The 19,482-nt window shown below is 43.3% G+C and overlaps 1 protein-coding gene and 1 long non-coding RNA gene across 2 annotated transcripts in view; both read right to left on the reverse strand.

Annotated features, from left to right (window-relative positions):
* Positions 1-1,183: 1,183 nt before the first annotated feature.
* Positions 1,184-1,926, reverse strand: LOC110594761. Its single transcript, XR_002481437.1, has 2 exons — positions 1,710-1,926; positions 1,184-1,560 (listed from the first exon to the last, which is right to left on the reverse strand). It is a non-coding gene; the product is annotated as an uncharacterized LOC110594761 (long non-coding RNA).
* A 15,594-nt stretch (positions 1,927-17,520) lies between these two features.
* Positions 17,521-19,482, reverse strand: part of LOC103250837 (ras GTPase-activating protein 2) — a gene marked incomplete at its 5' end in the record, with an annotated part of 40,577 nt that continues 38,615 nt past the window's right edge. Inside the window, one exon of the mRNA XM_021708232.1 lies at positions 17,521-18,007. Within this exon, the coding sequence (XP_021563907.1) occupies positions 17,977-18,007 (31 nt within the window). The remainder of the gene's footprint in view (positions 18,008-19,482) is intronic.

Raw genomic sequence — 19,482 nt, forward strand, 5'->3', positions numbered from 1 at the left:
GAATTAGTGATTTATATATATATATAGAGGCGATTAGGCAGAGTCTGGACTAGCACCTTGTCAAACAGTGATTAGGGATGTATTATTAGGTCCCCCTTTATAGGTGGCAATAGTTGTACAATCCCAGTCTGGGAAAAAGAGCTCATTAGTATTATTACATTTTGATCTTTTTGGATTGTCAGGACGTAGATAAAAATTTACTTTCTGCAAAGTATAATAAATGGTACCATTATTATGGACAACATGAGGGACATTATGGACGACATATTTTCTTTTTATAATTGTTCAGACAGCCAGATTTATTCTAAACTGAACTAAATTGGGAGGTTTGGTCCAGTCCTGGGTAGCTAGAACTTTTGCAGACATAACAGAAATTAGGGAAAAAGTATAACTGGTGGCTAAGGATTTTTTGGTAAGAATGAAATAGGTTGAATTTTTTTTTTTTTTTTTTTTTTTTTTTTGAGTTGGAGTCTCACTCTGTCGCCCAGACTGGAGTGCAGTGGCCGCTCCCGGCCACCGCAGCCTCGACCTGCTGGGCTCCGGCGATCCTTCCGCCTCAGCCTTCCAAGTAGCTGGAATTACAGGCATGCGCTACCACGCCCGGCTGATTTTTTTTTTGATTTATTGTAGAGATGAGGTCTCGCTGCCCAGGCGGGTCTCGAACCCGCGGGCTCAGGCAATCCACTCACCTCAGCCTCCCAAAGGCGCGGGATTACAGGCTGAGCCACCGGGCCCGGCTGGTTGAATTTATTGTAAGCAAAATAGGGCAGTAATACATTTTACACATAGGAGATAGGATGATATTAACAAGAATTTTTTGCCACATTTCCAGTCAGCGGGAGCTACAGTAGTTAGATTTATGCCAAAAGCTAAGGCAAGTGGGGTGCCTAAGGTGAAGGTTAAATGATGGTAACAAGACATTCAGGAAATTATTAACCAATAAAACAGTTCATTTTGGGGCAGAGTTTTATGTTTCAGCTGAGCGTAGTTTGGTCAGTCCGTGGTGCTGTTGAAGCAGAATGGCGAGCCCGGCAGGGCTCCGTGGTGACCAGTTCAGTGGATGTGGTGCACGGCGGGCATCAGAAGGTGATTTTAAGAGGATTTTCAGGATTCCTTGCTGCTGTCCAGTTGGCTGGCTGAGCTGATCAGTGGGGCACGTTGTCCTCTTCAGCTCTTTTGACTCTTTTTTTTTTTTTTTTTTTTACTGCAGCACTTTAGTTTTCCTTACACAATGATGTGTTGCTGGGGCCTAATGTTCTCACATAACAGTAGAAAACCAAAATCTGCTGTCATCTCTTAAAGAATTAAGAATTGCGTACAAAAACCTTACATAAATTAAAAGGATGAATAAATTTACAGGTGTAAATGCAAACCGCTTCCAACTCAAGGCAAGTAACAACCCACGGTGTTCTGGCAGGAAAACAGTTAGGAAACTGGGTCCTAAGGCTGGGACCTTCCCAACCCTGTTAGACCAGCTGGCAAGACAGAAATGACAATTTGTTCAGCTCTTGCCAATCTCTAGAGAAATCCTGGAATACTCAGCTCTGATACATTAATACCCTGCACAGATCAAGACTCTTGGTCACGCAGATTCACAGATCACAGACTTCTCTTCCATAAACATGTTCTCACCTCAGCCATGAAGTGACTGAGCCACATGTGTACTAAGGGTTTAAACCAAAGATATGTACAGGGTATTAAACAAATACCAAGGGAACAGTTAACTTGAATACAAGGTCAAAAATCAGCAACAAGTTCTACGATCCAGTGCTGATATCATACAAGCTTCAAGGACAAATTTCTTTTCAAAGGCTTATTCCAGTTTCGTGAGGCTAGCATGAGGTGTATACATTTGCCAGGGCAAATTTATACTTAGGAATTAACTCATGCAGCAAATGCTACGCATCTGCTCGCAGTCCGTTTTGACTCTTGAGTGATTGAATCCAGGCCGGTATTCCATCAACCTTGAATGCCGTTGGAGCGGTGATGATGACAATAAAAGGTCCCTTCCAGGTGGGGCTTAGTTCTTCTTTCTGGAACTTTTGGCAAATCCAGGTCCCCGGGCTGGAATGGATGACAAGGCATGGAAGTCAGAGTCAGCAAAACAGCACGGACTTCAGAGTGGACAGCAGCCTGGACCTGTTGAAGGGACTGAAGATACTTTAACAGGGATTGATTAGTAATTTCTTTAAGGATGGGATCCTGTAACCGGGGTAATAGAGGAGAGGGGGTTTTTCTTTTTTTTTTTTTGAGTTGGAGTCTCACTCTGTCGCCCAGACTGGAGTGCAGTGGCCGCTCCCGGCCACCGCAGCTCGACCTGCTGGGCTCCGGCGATCCTTCCGCCTCAGCCTTCCGGGGAGTCGGAATTACAGGCATGCGCCATCACGCCCGGCTGATCTTTTGAGTTATTGTAGAGATGAGGTCTCCCTGCCCAGGCGGGTCTCGAACCCGCGGGCTCAGGCAATCCACTCACCTCAGCCTCCCAAAGGCGCGGGATTACAGGCTGAGCCACCGAGCCTGGCTGGGGGTTTTTCAAACATGATTTTATATGTAGTAAACCCAGCCTTGCATGGGGTGCACTGGGCCCGGAGAAAGGACAGAGGCAAGAGGTTTACCCATTTTTCACTGGTCTTTATTATTAATTTGGTTAAAGTTGTTTTTAAAGTTTGGTTTATGCATTTTACCCATCCAGAGCTCTGTGGTTGGTAAGCGCAGTGTAATTTCCAGTTAATATTTAGCGCTTTACTAACCAGTTGAACTATGGACAAGGTAAAGGCAGGATCATTATCAGAGCCAATAGAGAGAGGGAGCCCAAACCTAGGAATAATTTTATTTAATAAAAACCTTGTAACATAAGTGCAGTTTCATTTTTTGTGGCAAAAGCTTCTACCCATCCAGAAAAAGTGTCCACAAATAGTTGTTGTACCCCACATGGGGGGCGGTTTACCTTAGTAATGTCTATTTCCCATTTTTCTCCTGGGCTTAATTCTCAGACCCTAATGCTGTCAGGAAGTCAGAAGGCCTTGGGCCTTGTTTCTCAGACACAGGCAGGGCATATTTCAGCTGCCCTGGTGGCCAGGCTTTTAAAATCATTGATATGATAATGATGATTTAGCAATTCAGTCATTTTAGTACCTTCCAGGTGGGTGATAGAATGTAGTTGCTTTACCAACGTATGTGCTAGGGCTGTAGGTATGATGACCTTGGAGTCTTTAACCTACAATCCTGTGGGCTCCTTGTGAGCTCCTGCCAGGTCTGCTTGTTTTTCTTCTTCTTGAGTATAGGTGGGTTGTTGTGGGAGAGAAGGAACTGGAAAGGTTTCAGTTAGCAGGACAGTTAGGGGCTCAACCGGAAGCTTTGCTGCCTCTCGAGCTGCTTGGTCTGCCAGGTGATTTCCAATTGCTTCTGGAGTGTCTGACTTTTGGTTTCCCCTGCAATGAATGACGGCTACCTCTTTGGGAAGCCATATAGCCTCTAGGAGGGCTAGGATTTCTTTGTTTTTTTAGTCTTACCCTCTGCAGTGAGGAGTCCTCGCTCCTTGTAAATCATGGCATGGACATGGAGGGTAGCAAAGGCATATTGGCTGTCGGGGAAGATGTCTACCTGTTTTCCTGTTCCCCAGCGAAGAACCTGGGTTAAGGCAATTAGTTCAGTCTTTTGCACAGATGTGCCATTTGGCAAGGATTGTGACCAGATTACACTGTGAGCCTTGATCACTGCTGTACCAGCCTTTCGGACTCCATCTGTTATCAGACTGCTGCCATCCGTAAACAGACTTGCATCAGCCTGGCTTAAGGGAGTGTCCTGAAGATGGGGGCGGCTGGCTTGAGAGATGTCCAATATGTCTTTGCAGTTATGAATTGGTGTTTCTGGACTGTCATCAGGCAGTAAGGTTGCTGGGTTGAGGCTCTGAGTGGGAGAGAAAGTTAGTCTGGGCTGGTCAAGTAGGAGGGTCTGATATTGAGTGATACAAGCGTTTGACATCCAGCGCCCAGAGGCTCCTCAGAGCAGAGTTTAGACAGCATGGGGAGCTGTTAAGACCAAGGTTTGACCAAAGGTTAGTTTGTCTGCTTCTTTGACTAGCATTGCTGTGGCAGCAATAGCCCATAGGCCAGAGGGCCAGCCAGAAGCCACCGGGTTCAGTTTTTTTGACAAGTAGGCCACCGGTCGTCTTCAGGGTCCGAGAGTCTGAGTAAGAACCTCCTTGACAATTCCCCATTGTTCATGAATAAACAGGTGGAAGGACTTGGTAGCATCTGGGAGAACGAAGTCTGGGGCTTGCGTGAGAGCTGATTTTAACTGCTGGAAAGCTTTTTCCTTGGTAGCCGTCCATGACATGGGCTGATTCCCTGCAGTAGCACTATATAGAGGCTTGGCAATTTCAGCAAAACCTGGAATCCATAATCAACAGTATCCTGCTGCCCCCAGAAATTCTCATATCTGTTGCTTCGAAGTTGGGGTGGGGATCCGAAGGATGGCATCCTTCTGGGCTGCGGACTGGACTCATTTACCCTCTTTTAGCTGGTATCCCAAATAGGAGACCAGCTGAGTAGAGTTGTGCCTTTTTAGCTGATACACAGTAGCCCAGGTCCTGGAGAAGCTATATTAAAGCCTTGGTGCCCTTTAGACAAGTGTCTAGGTCTGCTGCTGTGAGCAAAATGTCATCTACATACTGCAGTAAAGTACATTCAGGATGAGCAACACGAAAACCTGACAAGTCCCGTTGCAAGGCTTCCCCAAACAGTGTCAGGAATTTTTTGAAACCTTGTGGCAGTCTGGTCCAAGTCCGCTGGCTGAATCCAGATCTGTCCATTCAAAGGCAAAGATGGATTGACTGACAGGGGACAAAGGAATAGAAAAGAAGTCGTTCTTTAAATTCAACACAGTGTATACCTGATGTTGAGGAGGAAGCAGACAGAAAGGTGTACGGGTTGGGAACGGTAGGATGAATTGTTTTGACCCTCTTATTAACTTCTCTTTAGTCCTGAACAGGCCTGTAGTCAGATGTTCCTGGCTTTTTGACTGGCAAGAATGGAGTATTCCAAACGGATTTACAAGGTGTTAAAATGTTGGCAGCCAAGAGCCTCTTAATGTGGGAAGCAACTCCTCTCCAGGCCTGTAAACTCATAGGGTATTGATGATTGCAAACAGGGGTGGCCAATGCCAACAGACTCACCACGACCGGAGGGTGATGCCTTGCCAATCCTGGCGTGTTTGTCTCCATCCAGATTGAAGGAAACTCCTGCTGTAATTGTAGAAGTAGGCTTGATGAGACGTTCTCAGTGGGGGAATTAGGAGAAGTTAGAAGGTATTCTTCAGAAAGTGGGACAGTTAAAAGCATTTGGTAAGCAGTAGGAATAAACACTTCAGTTTTTTCAGGTGAAAACACAATAGTTGCTTTTAATTTTCAAAGCAAATCCCTGCCCATGAGGGAGTATGGGCAGTCAGGAGCTATGAGGAATGAGTGTGACTCGTTTTTGTCCTAAGTCAGTAGTCTGATTGGAAGTAAAGTAACAATTCATAATCATGCCTGTTTCCCCTTGAACAAAAATTTGTTTGTTGGACATGGGTCCCAATGGAGATTTTAGGACTGAAAGTTCTCTCCAGTGTCCACTAAGAGTTGGACTGGGTGGCCCCTGATAGCTGTAGTTACCATGAGCTCTTGGGGGCCTAAATAAAAAGAGCCCTGGCCCCTTCAGTCAGAGTCATTTTCAGCTTCCCCAGTAGCAGGCAAAACTAGAACTGGCTTAGGGTTGTTTGCTTTCGGTTTTCGGGGACAATCTTTTGTCCAGTATCCAAATTCTTTGCAGTATGCACATTGATTTTTTAGTCAAAAACAAACATCCAATCCCCTTTTGTCCCTTCCTAGTCTCCCCCCTCTTTTGGTGCAGTGGCCTTGAGTCAGGATGGGAGGCTTGGAGGTCAGCTACCAATATTTTTGCCTGACATCTGGCTGCTTTATCTGCCCCTTGTATTGCCAGTTTCTGTTTTTCAGCATCTTGGTTGTTCAAAAATGTTCGGGTTACTTTGAGTAGCTGGGAAATATTTATTCCTGCAAAGCTCTTATGCTTTTGTAACTTTTTCCAGATGTCTTGAGTTGCCTGTGTTACAAATGCCAAATTGATAGCTCGAGCATTCTTGGGGGCCAAGGGATTGAATAAGGTATAGGTACGAAAGGCCTCCTGAAGGCACTCAAGAAATAACCCTGGAGATTCCTCAAGACCCTAGGGAATCTTGGTAGTTTTAGAAAGACTGATAGGTTTTTGGGCTGCTCCCCTCAACCCAGCTAATAGAGTCTGGTGATAGGTATTTAATGCCTGGGATCCTGCCAAAGTGTTAGGGTCCCAATCTGGGAGAAAGAGGGAAAAATTTTATTTAAACTTTTTTGATTTTCTTCCTGTGTACCTGTAGCTGAGGCCAGAAAAGACTTTCTGGTCTCAGTTGTAATGCGCTTTTGCTCTTCAGAGGTAAATAGGGTTAAGAGGAGCTGTTGGCAATCATCCCAGGTGGGATGATAAGTGCGCATGACTGATTCCATCAGAAATTAAATCCTGTGGCTTATTGGAAAATGCCAGATTTTGGTATTTCCAATTGTATAAATTAGAAGTAGAAAAGGGAACAGATATCAAGAAGGATTGATCGGTCTGATCTGCCTCTTGTGGAGGAGGGACTTTCTGGAAGGGATGGAGAGGGACTGGGTTGGCCCAAGATCAGAGACAGGTAGTCAATGGCAGAGAAGGCAAAGGGAAGGTGGAAGAGGTGATGGTAGGCGAGGAAGCCTGAGGATTATATGGTGGAGGTTTAGAGTTAGAAGTAACCAGGTCCTCAAGAGAATACTCAGTAGAAGGGGATAAAACAGTATACAGCCCAGCTGAGGTAGGGGTTAAGGAAAATGGAAAAGAGGAAATACCAGATGGCGCAGGGTTACAATTCAGAGGTTTAGAAACAAGGACACAACTGGGAGTTCCAAGGGAACATGCCTTCAACCATGGAGGTGGATTTCAGACCAAATTTAACCATTGGTCAATATAGGGAAACTGGTCAGGGTGACCAGGAGTTCCTGTAACGACCTTTCAAACAGATTGAGTTACATCTATGTCCAGCGACCCTGTAGAGGGCTATTCAAAATTTAATGCAGGCCAGTTAATTTCACAGAGGGTCTGGAGTCTGCCTTTTGAAAGGCAGACACCATAGTTCTCAGCAAATCCAACAGAGAAATTTTTTATTATGCAGTCCAGGGGACTAGGGGTTTGAGAAATCTGTGACCCATGTTGTTAAATGAAAAGAACAAGCTAGAGAAATTTAAAAAAACAAGGAAAGGAAAAATAACTTGCACTAAGTTAATAAAAGAATCTGGTAGGCAGTTTTATATATTCTTGACAACAAAAGACAGGAATTTTAACAGTGTGGACAAATTGGGAGAAACAATATGTAGGAAACCAGCCAGAGTAGGTTTATATTAGAGGATAGTGTAGAACACAGGGTAGAACTGGCAAACAATTTTTAACTTTGGACAGCACTAGTGGTTCTGGGTCAAAATGTGCTGCTTGCAGAGGGAGCTTCTGTCAGCTGGGACACTGCCAGTCGTTTCCCTGGCTCCTATGTGTCTTGGTTTTCCCTCTGAGTGCTGAAAGCACTCAAAGGGGCCCTAGGGCACTGGGTGACCAGTCCTTATGTGTGGCCGGATGAAGCAGCCCTCAGGAACACTGAGAGACCCTTTCAGCTTCCAGGCGATCTGCCTCTAGGATCTTTTCCAATGCTCCGATCACTGTTTCCAGGATCTGGTGTGGATTTAGGTCTGTTGAGCATCTGATTAAGTCTGGAGCCTTCCGTAGCCCACAGAGTCCTTTATGACTAGAGTGGAGAGGTCTCTATGAGGCCCTTACACATCATGGGAGTTGATCTCCAACACTGTTGCAAGTCCCTTAGTCACCTAAGGGAGTCTGTTTGCACGGGCTGAAGGGAAGAGTGTCTTTTATCTTTGACCCAGACCGGAGTCTGGACACCTAAAAGTGGAGTTCTCTATTTTCCTGGGGGCTTTTGCCACCTACATAAACAATATACCAACAAAAGGGAGACAGTAACACTTAGGAAAACATAAAATGACATAAGGGAACACTTGTTAATTGATAAGAAAACAGAGATTGAAATTATAATACCAAAGTAGACTTCAGATTAAAAAGGCTATAAAGTAAGACAAGGAACAATTATCCAAGAGAAACAGAAACACATTAAAATAAGAATAACAAAGCAACTGGCTTTTTAGCAAATTTATATGTAAACAAGAGCACTGACAGTTCAGCATTTCTCAGAGTGGCCCGTACAGCCTAGGTGAGAAATCTTTCCTTATCCTCCTGACAATTAACTGTTAGCAATTACAAATGGCTGTTATTAATTTGCATAGAAACAAAACTTTCAATGGCAAATAACATTTAATTACAAACTAAACCCTTCCCAGTCTCTGAAAGAAGGGAAAAAGACAGGAAGCGTAGCAAAACTTAGACCCTGGATCAGCACTCTGAAACCCAGTTGCAGGGTTCTGAAATTAAGTATGGATACGGAGTTATGGCTCATTTCTACCAACATCTTGGGTCCTCGAAAAAGCCCAAGGGAGCCTCATCAGGCTGTTTCCCTTGTATAAATACAGGTGCTTACCAGATAAGCAGTACAGAGTATAGATTCTTACTGCCTAGGAGAATGTAGATGGACTCAGGTTCTTTTTGAGGCGAGAGGAGTCAGCGGTCATTCCTGCCCCCTCTGAGCCTGAGAGGTTATGGGACCCTGGAACATCGCAGGGGGCACCTCCCCTATAACTTACCCATGAAACTGGGAAGAGCCAGAGCGAGGCTGCCTCTCAAGCTTGGCAAATTTCGGGGGCAGTCTCGCTGAGGCCTCCAAATGTTGTGACCAAATCATGAGAAAATAGATTGCCCACACAACAAAAGGTCAAATTATGAGTCCTTTATCAGCCGGTAGTCGAGAGGGGGGCTTATATCATCAAAATCTCTCGACTCCGAGTGAAATTTTCAGGGAGATTTTTATAGGCAAACTGAGGAATTACACTGACAGAACATCTAGTTTTGGGTTAGGCAAAGGTAGGCAGGGGTACAACTCAGATAAGGGAGAGCCCTGGGAGGGTACAGGGCTGTGGGGGTTGATTATACGCAAACTCTGAAAATGTTGCATCAGCCACACAAGGGTTTAAGCAAACAAAATGGAGTTCTATAACAAAATGGAGTTTTAACAATTTTGAAACTAAAATCATTAATATTAAACCTCAAACATTTTGAACACTGCAAACACATCAAACACTTCATCTTTATCCAGTCCACTTTCCATGGGCATCTGGGTTGGTTCCTTGTTTTTGCTCTTGCGAATGGTGCTTCAGTGAACATAAGTGTGCTGGTGTCTTTTTGGTAGAGTGATTTACATTCCTCTGGGCATATTCCCAGGAGAGGAATTGCTGGATTGTATGGCAGTTCAGTTTTGATAAATTGGCATTTTAAAAATGCTAAGTTTGATGAAAAATGGACGGTCATGGAGAAATATAATTGAATAAAGGTATAAGCTAATGGTAATTGGGGAACTCAGCAAAGCCTGTTTATTCAGATTCTTCTCTGAGTCTCTGTGTCTTCCGAGATAAGGGTGTTCCTTTCCTCCAGTTATGGGAGGCATCTCTCAAATAAGGGTCTTATGATCTGCTTCAGGGAAGGTCAGAAATTCCTTCCTAGGTTTTATGACCTTCTTCAGGGAAAAGGGTGGGGAAGAAAGTTGAATATGATAATTTTCTGAAATTCCTTCAGCTTGAAATATTCAGTATGCTAAGATGCCACATTTTGGGGTAGCATGTCCCAAATCCTACCAAAACCATCACCACAATCAAGATAGCATCTCCTTCACCTCCCCAAATTCCTTGTGCCCCTTGTCATTCTTCCTTCCTGACAATCACTGCTTTTAGTCACTATAGGTTAGTGTGTACTTTTTAGTTTATACAAATAAATCACACAGTAGGTACTCTTTTTTGTCCAGTGTATTTCTTTTTTTTTTTTTTTCCTGTAAATTTTTTCTTTTAAAGATGTGGGGTACAATTCAGGGTTAGGTATACAAACGTTCATTATGTAGGTACCCTTGTTGATGAGGGGTGCCCTACCCCGGCAGTTTCCCACTACTGTCAGTCCCTTTCTTATAGTATTACGATAGTTGTTCAAGGTCTGCTTATGACTGAGAACATGTGGTACTCGGTTCTTTGTTTCTGTGATAGATCACTCAGTATCAAGCCTCTAAGTCTGTTCAAGTTGCTGTAAAGTTCATAATTTTGTCCTTTGTGGCTGCGTAATATTCCATCATGTATATGTACCACATTTTTTTAATCCAGTCCTCTTTTGACAGACAGTATGGTTGGTTCCATATTTTTTCTATTGTAAATAGTTGTCCAGTGTATTTCACGGTGTAATAACTTTGAGATTCACCCTTGCTGCTGCTTGTATCTGTTACTCATTTCTTTATATTGCTGAGAGTATTCCATTGTTTGGATGCACTGCAGTCTGTTTATCCTCTCATCTGTTACTGAACATACTTTTTGGCCATTATAAATGAAGTTTCTGGCCCGGGTGCTGTGGCTCACATCTGTAATCCCAGCATTTTGGGAGGCCGAGGCAAGAGGACTGCTTAAACCCAGGAGCTCCAAACCAGCCTAGGCAACATAGCGATGCCTCGTCTTACAAAAAAATAAATAGCTGGGCGTGGCGGCGTGTGCCTATAGTTCCAGTTACTGGGGAGGCTGAGGCAGGAGGATTGCCTGAGTCCAGGATGTCAAGGTTGGGGTAAGCCATGATTATACCACTGCACTATAGCCTGGGTGACAGAGTGAGGCCTTGACTCAAAAGAAACAAATCAAAACAAACAAAAATAAAACCACATGAAGTTTCTATAAACCCTCCCATACAAGTCTCTGTGCAGATATATGTTTTTGTTTCTCCCATTCTAATTTTAAAAACCAGTAATCTCTTCACATGCCCATCATGACTGGCCTCTTGAAGGGTGCACTGTCACGGGGCCCAGCCAGCTTCAGGATTAGGCTCTTGTTAAGTAGGTGTTTAATAGGTTTGCTCCTCTTTTCTGTGCAGTCACCACAAGACACAGGGCACCTCCTTTTCTCCTGCATTGAGTGCCTGAGTCACGTAGGTCACTATGATGATTCTTAGGCAAGAGATTTCCAGCGTCTGCGGTGTGGATTCCAGATTCTTAGTCTTTTCCAAGAGTTGGCAATGAACATATCAGAGGCCTGAGTCCAGAGCCACGTCTGGCTTCTCATCTCCTCCACAGGTGGAGAAACAAGGGGAAACCGAGACACAGAAAGGCCGTCTAACTTGAGACTGTTGGACCGTCCAGTCCAGTCCCTCTGCCAGGAGTGCCTCCCCCTCCCACTGGCCTGACCTTGCATTTTCTAGAGAAGCAAGGTGCCCGGAGCAATGTTACTTAACAACCAGGTCTTCTTCATTGGAAGGAAATGTCTACATTATTTGCCAATTAACTCCTCACTCCTCCTCAGAGGCAGTGCTTTAGCCCCAGGGTTCTATAATCCCGTAGGAAATCTTTCCACTATTACCATGCTCATTCAAAAATAAATAAATAGCAGCCCCCCCACAGATGTTTCCTTATTTGCTGAAGGAGAGAGATCAACAAAGTTGTTGTGATTCACAATATTTGTGAGAGGCACACACTAGGGCCTGCCTGCGAACTCCCAACAATAATATTTGGGAAGCTTTAAATTTGGATCTGGGATGGCTTCATGCCACTTGGATCCGGCTCCGGGCTTTCTCCCCCCTCAACGTCAACACCTACAGTGAGTCAGCGTGGACTTGGAAGATGACCTCGTGCTTCCAGGAATTGCTTTGCCCCCACCCAGACCTAAGAGGCCGGTCCTCCTCAGCACCTGGCGACCTTTCCAGACCAGCTCAGAGGCTAAAACCGGGGTTCTCCGACTCTTGTGACCTTGCATCAGAGTCACCTGGAGGGCATATTAAATGGATGGCTCGGTCCCGCCTCCAGAGCTGCTGACTTGGTAGGTCTGTGCTGGGGCCTGGGAAGGTGTGTTTCTATCAAGTTCCGGGGTGATGCTGTTGCTGCTGGTCCCAGGACTTTACTTTGAAAACCACTAGTCTAATGTTTCTCTCTTTTCAAAGCTCCCTAAAATGTCAACTCACAGCTGGGAAACTGACTTGCAGAAGCCTGAGAAGAGACCGCTCCCCTGTCCCTCAGAGATTTGCACTTAAATAGGGGGTTTAAGGAGGGAAGGGTAAGAAAGGCCGCTATGGCTGGTTCCCAGGTCTTGGGTGAAGGGAGGTGTCTGCCTGGTGGGAGGACTGCTTGAGGCCAGGAGTTTGAGACCAGCCTGGACAACATAATGAGATGCTGACTCTACAAAAAAAAAAAAAAAATTGCCCAGTGTGACGGCATGCACCAATTGTTCCAGCTGCGTGGGAGGCTGAGGCAGGAAGATCACTTGAACCCAGGAGGTTGAGACTGTAGGGAGCTATGATTGTGCCACTGCACTCCAGCTCAGGCCCTAGAGTGAGGCCCTGTCTCTTAAAAAAAAAAAAGGAGTCTGCTTGGTACCTGACAACTTCCTGGAAGGTACCCAGATGTGGTCATTCCCTGGGACAATTTGCTTGGAGGGGTTTATCCTGGATTCTCTGTGGTTGTCTGTACTTGAAGGCCCAATTGGGAGAAAGTCCTTTAAGTTTTGGGTGTCTGAGTGCAGTCATTGGGACTGAGCCAGAGAGAGGTGGGAGGCTGAGGCCTGAGTCTTGGTTCCTTGCCCGTCTGGCTGCCAGAGATATTCACAGGCTGGACAGACCCGCAGGGCTAGCAGAAAGCTCCATCAATGAATGAAGTGTGGAAGCCTATATCATATCGTGGCGCCTCATACTGAAGAGGGAGCCGAGCCAAGTGTGGGGGAATGAGAGTGGAGGAGGCTGGGGAGGACAGGGGTGACTTCGGCCCCATCCTGGCACCACGTCTGAGGCCAGGTCTGGCTAACTGTCGCACCTGGACGCATCATGTGTCCTCAGGCCACATGTGGGTGGACCCCCGGGCTCCAGGCTTGGTGCAGCTCTGTGGTGCACCTGTTTCCCTGAGCTCTGGCTGGTCCTTGATGATGTCTTACCGTGGCTGGGCCCATTCGAATCTCCGAGGCACACACTCCTGGGTTGCTGGGGTTAGACGTGGCGTCTTTGATGTGGGCTGCAGGTCAGCCCTCCCATGATGCTTCCTGTTTCCTCATCCGGCTTCCCCATTCCTGATGCTCCAGACCCCCTCTGGGCACCGGCATGTGGAAGCTGATTGGTGGGCCGGCTGCACTGGTGACTCTGCCCCCTGCTCCTCGGTGATCTGAGGCTCCCATCAGGCACTGAAGCACTTGCTAGCCTGCCTTCCAGTTCTTTGAAGACTTGTGCCCTGCTTCCGCCTGCAGGCCTGCTGAGTTGGCCAGTCTTGGGGCCACACCCTCCTCCTTGAGTCGGTCACTTAGCTTCTCTGAGTAGCAGACTCTCCCTCCCTCAGTGTCAGTATTGTTGTGAGGATCAATTAAGAGTGCTCATAAAATGCATATGAATGCCCCCTGCCTCAGAACGCATCCTGGCTTCCAGAACTGTGGTCCACTTTGACTTCAGTCTCTAGCACCAGAACCCTGCCCTGCAGTTGGGACTTTTCTTAACACAGCAGTCAAAGTAATCCAAAAGATGTGGGTGCGTCCCGTCACTGAGGGGAGTGGTAGGTAGGAGACCATGGCGGTGGAGGGGTCTCCTGTCCTACCCCAAAATTTAAGCTCTAAGGTTGCAGTGACTTTTGCTATATTCTTACTCCTGACACATCATTTGATGTGCAGTTTAGGACTGAGACTTGGGATCAAGACTTGGAATTTATTTTTGCCTGTTTCAGTGTTTCCCACACTTTAAAAACAAACGCCCCACACTAACACAAAAAGCTCGGGCTCCCAAGGTCTTGAGGTGAGAATCATAGCGTCATCCATGACTCTGTACCAGTCAAGATTTTGTTTATTTTTGGTAGTTTGTCTACAAAAATAGGTGACTGTTTCCATTTCCAAATGTGAAATTGTAATATTGACTACGGCTTTTCAAACTGTCTTCCTTCTGACCTCTGTCCTTCCTCAAGGAGATTCTGATTCACCTCTCCAGGGATCACATACCCCATTCTGCACTGAGAACCCACCTAAAATAATGGGTGCTCCCTTAACTCTGCGGTGTGAGCTTCTTAGTTCTGGATGAAGTTGAGAAATACGTTAAATTCTGAAAATAATGTCTACTCCAGCCAAAGCAATTCTTTCCTGATGAGTGAGATTTATGCATTTAGGACTGCACTCTATCTCCAAAAGCAGATCAATAAAAAACAGAAAGGTTTCGTTTGATCATATGAAACAAAGATGATTTGGAATATAAAACAGAAAACTAAATAAGTCTTAATAGAGTTTTATTTTAATTAAACAAGTCCCACTTTCTCTGCCATCAAAAATTGGCTTTCCAGAGCACTCTGTATTCTCTGTTACTGGAGACTGCTCATTTCCACGAATCCCCTATTAACAGGCAGGGTAAGATCATTCTCAACAAGAAGAAATCCCTACATCAATAAGAGAGTATGGTCTCACAAAGAACAGACAGGCTTCTTGTAATTTATTTGAGTTATTTCCAAGCGACAGTTACAAAAGTTTTTAATTTTTATAATACTCTTGATAAGAAAATAAAATTTAAATAAAAATACATTTTCAACAATACAACATGGTTACACAAATTTACTACATTAAGTTTTGATAACTTACATTTTCAAACTGGACACTGTAAAAACCAATATTTACTAGCAACATATTAACTTTTGCGTTAATAAAAATGAAAGCAGAGAATATCAATCAAGATTGGTAATTTAACTCTAGAATGAGTTTTGCATTTTTCACATACTGTAAGGCTACACCAAAAAGACTATGCAAAATTCTGTCTTTACAGGATGTACCGTTAGAACAAATTAAAAGGTGCTTTCATTTAAAAAAAAAAAAAAAAAGATCTGGCATGAATGAGCCTTTCTGATAATGAAATTAAGCTTCAGAACAGAAACAAAAGCCACACCACTCGTCATCTTTTTCTGTATTAAAAAAAAGCCTAGTTTTGACACTTAACCATTACCCGTGATATTAACATATTTCTTTGGCAAATAAGTGGTTCAATTTGATAAATGATATTCCTGGGAGTAAAAACCTTTGCTATTGCCCATCATCTTATTAAATGAATATTAAAAAACAAAGCTAAACAAACCCAAAACAACAATAAAACAAGCAACAGATCACCACAATTTCAACGGATGGAAATGACTAAATTAAGAACCAGAACTGGCATTAATGGCAAGTTTCCCCATATTCTTTTCTTTCCTTCCGGGGATTTCCAGATTTTTAAGGTTCAGTGAGCTGCCTTGTGTTTTTCCAATGCAGAAAAGGCAGAGAAAGCAAATCAGGTAGTAAAAATCAAAGAATTTGTGAGCAATGGCGGAGGAATAAGGTCCCTAGAAACAAACTCCTTGGTTATTTTAGGGTCCTAATGACATGGTCTCTTATTTCAAAAGACTTTTCAAAGAAAATTAATTTAATTTCACACTACTTCTTTTCAGGCTGTGCCAAGCTGGTTAACGCCAATCAAGCTGAATGTTTAAAAGTGTCATGTGAAGAAAATAACTAGATGACTGACCTCTCCCCTTCAAATCCAGAATTATGTATGCACACAGCCTTGGTCCCTTTGATCATGCCGTGATCTTTAAAAACAATCATAATTGAGGATTTGATATTAGAAATGTTAGAAGTAGCCTGTAATCCTGTGCCTTTGGGAGGCTGAGGTGAGTGGATTGCCTGAGCCTGTGGGTTCGAGACCCGCCTGGGCAACGAGACCTCATCTCTACAATAAATCAAAAAATCAGCCAGGCTTGGTAGCGCATGCCTGTAATTCTGGCTACTTGGAAGGCTGAGGCGGAAGGATCGCCGGAGCCCAGCAGGTCGAGGCTGTGAAGACGGAAGCAGCCACTGCACTCCAGTCTGGGCGAGCGTGAGACTCCAACTCAAAAAAAATAAAAATAAAAAAATAAATGTTAGAAGAATCTTTCTTTTGCCTTAAAAATAAAATAGTAGAGTTGGCACACAGTTCTAGGCTAAAAAAAAAAAAGCAGAGGACTAAAAAGCCACTAAAGAGAAATGATTGGTACCTGGTGGCAATGCTCACATGTCCTTTGAATAAAATTTGTGAATGAGAAATTTACTAAATGGCTAAATCCTTTCATGTTTATAAATCAGTGTACTTTATAGACTCTACAAGCTCATACATTTAAAGAACTCATTCAAATCTGTCTTTAAAATGGGCCAGGAGTAATAATCTACCATAATGCAGGCTAGTATTGATTCTTAAATATAACCTATGGATTTTTACAAGTCATTTAGAAAAATACATTGCTCAGTTATAATCGTTCATGGAACAACTTTGATTGTGTGCCAACGGTCTTTAAAAATAATTACCTAAAGACTACATAATTTAAAAACGATTACCCACCAATAACAATTTTGGCAAAGTATATCTTGAAGTATAGCTTATGCTCAGGGAAACAACAACAAAAAAAGCACTACCCGGTAGACTTACATCAATAAGTCACAGTTTTAAACAGAAACATGTGTAAATACTCCAAGGTTCAAAGTACCACCTTTAGAAAATGGTTTGAATTAAAAAAGACAAAACAAGAGTACCATGGTTTTTAATACTGATGAAGCAAAGTGTATCCCTCTTAACTTTAAGGTGGTAACTTGCTTCGACGGCTTATTTACAGTTAGGGTTTTAGGACAAAAGTAAATTACTAGGGAAAAACAGTATTCAAACAGTTACTTGCCCACATTCCATTTGGCTAGTGGGCATTAAGGAAACAGCAATGAAATATAAACATTTTCAGGAAAAGTATTATTTCTATTAAACACTGATCATTCAACTGATCATAAAGACTAGATACCATGGAGTATCTAAGTTATAATCTGGAGCAACCCAGATGAGTAAAGTGCGCCAAGTGACTGTTTTCGCGTTAGATCGCAACCTAACACTAGGAGGGCATCCTGATGGTGACCCTGGTGACAACGTAAAACAGCAGGTGAAGTCGAGTGATTTTCCCACCACCTTCATTCACTGTTTACTTTCTCTTCTGTTTCGGAAGAGATGTCCTTAGAAGTCATGCTAATCTGATCTCTTAAGAAAATGAGTACCTGATATTGAAAACAATGAAAAACATTTTAGTGGTCTCAACTCATCTGCCAACACTCACCCCAAATGTAAACACGATGCACACAATAGCACATATTCCCTGATTTCTCCTATCTGAGTTCTGTTTACATCTTTAAATAGGCCAAAAATTCTACCAACTTACAAGGATGTTCTGGCAGTTTTCTAAAGTTTCTGTCACTGTCTCTAATCTGTAATGACTGATGGACTAAAAGAGGGAGGGTCTAGATGAACAAAATGAAGAGCTGCGAGTTGTCGTGGATCAGAATTTTCTAGTAAAACACAACATTGGCAGTATAGAGCAGGCACTAATGGTAGTGAAAACAAGTCCACAGAACAGAATGTTACAAGAAGAGATGGTTTCTTGCTGTGGAATTCTCCCTTTGTTACAAAGCTTCTTTAGGAAGATCCTTTCTATTAAAAAGAAGGTGCAGAAACATAGATTTGGACACACAAGATATGAAGGGAATCTGGGCTTCAAATTCTCTAGTAGTACATCAATATCAAGATTCCCAAACAATTAATTTCAATTGTTAAATATTAAATATAATGTGCAGGTGACATTGAAGCCAATATTCATACTCAAACATTATGAACAAAAAAAATGAATTGAAAAACTCCAAGAAAAAAAGTATTTTCCAGTTCTTCTTAATCAATTGGACGACCTCTAAGATATTTTCCCAACAATTGGATTTTCCCTAGAAAATAAGAAAATCATTTTAAAAGTTAATATAAACATTCTAAATGTGACAGATGTAGAATTCACTAAGTATTTATACTTTTCTCTTGATAATCTCTCATGCCAAATTCTGTTTTATGAATTCAATGACAATTTACTGTCCACTTTATTAAATTCCAGGCACTATTTTAGAAGGATACAGAAATAAACAAAATAGACAAAAGCTTTGTCATCACTTAACTTGCATTCTGGTAAGGAAAGTAAAATCAGGAAAATATTTAGTATGAGAGAGGTTGTGTTTTTTTTTTTGCATTTTTTAATAGAGAAAAAAAATCAGCCTTGGGTGGGGCACAGTCTGTATAGGACGGGGCTGCTATTTAGGGAGGATGGCTGAGCCCTGCTGAGGACCTCCCCCAGAACAGGGTTCTAAGAAAACCAGATGGTTAAAGTAGTGGGGCCAGAATTCAGAGACCCCTCACTAATCGACTGTGTGATCTTGGGCAAGGCATTTAACTTCCCCGAGCCTGTTTCTCCAGCTGTGATGTAGGGATACAATCATGGTGGGCTGCTGTGAGGACCAATGAAGGTGTGTACACTGTGGTAAATGCTGTCATCTGTGGCTCTGGGTAGCTTGTCCCGTCTCTCCCTCACACTCGCCAGTGGTCAGCTACTTCACTCCCTCTCCACTTCTTTGCAAACTGGACCCTGTACTCTATTCTAACAGTGGGCAGCCCCATGTTTCAGGGGAGGCTAGAGTAAGTACTGACATGGTTCCTTTCTCCTAGTAAGGAGGAAACAGCCTTCTCTGCCTCATAATCGGTCACATAGAAAGGTTTGGCTTGAAATGACCTTGAGTGGCCAAGCCCGAGGCAGATAAAAATCAGCTTGTTGAGAATGGCTAAGTGGCAGGCGATCTTTGAGGACAGTACTGAGCTGAATTAACTAGCTGCAGAAGTTAGGACTTAATTTGGGAGACTAAAAGACTTTCCGATACTTGCTGCAGAAAACAATCTAAATGATACAATGTAAAGTACTAGGCACAATGCTGGTGGTGAGGTAAGCTTCTAATAAACCTCAGCTATTGCTGTTGTTATCCACGGTAGCATCCATCTACATCTGAGATGGATCCAAAAAGTCAACTATAAAATACTTCTAAGTACTTCAACAACTGATATTTTTCAGTACTAAGTATAAAGCACTGTGGGAGATATAAAGGAGGAAGATCAGTAAAAACAACAACAAAAAACCCCAGAAGCTACTCAGTATTCAAGAAATGAATTACAAGTGAACATAATGTTAAAAATGACCATAGAGAACAGCATGAACACAATGAGATGATGGCCAAATAGAACTAGACAAAGAGCACTGTGCATTTCCGTGGGGTCAGGCAAGCTTGTGCAAGAGAAGGGCTCTGAGTTGGGTTTGCAAGTCAGGTGTGAGGACTGGCAGACGAGGTCATCTCAAACACTGCTCAGAAACACGTTTTCAAGCAAC

Source organism: Carlito syrichta, unplaced genomic scaffold (assembly GCF_000164805.1).
Source record: "Carlito syrichta isolate Samal-C Ts95f unplaced genomic scaffold, Tarsius_syrichta-2.0.1 Scaffold135593, whole genome shotgun sequence".
Classification (NCBI taxonomy): domain Eukaryota; kingdom Metazoa; phylum Chordata; class Mammalia; order Primates; family Tarsiidae; genus Carlito; species Carlito syrichta.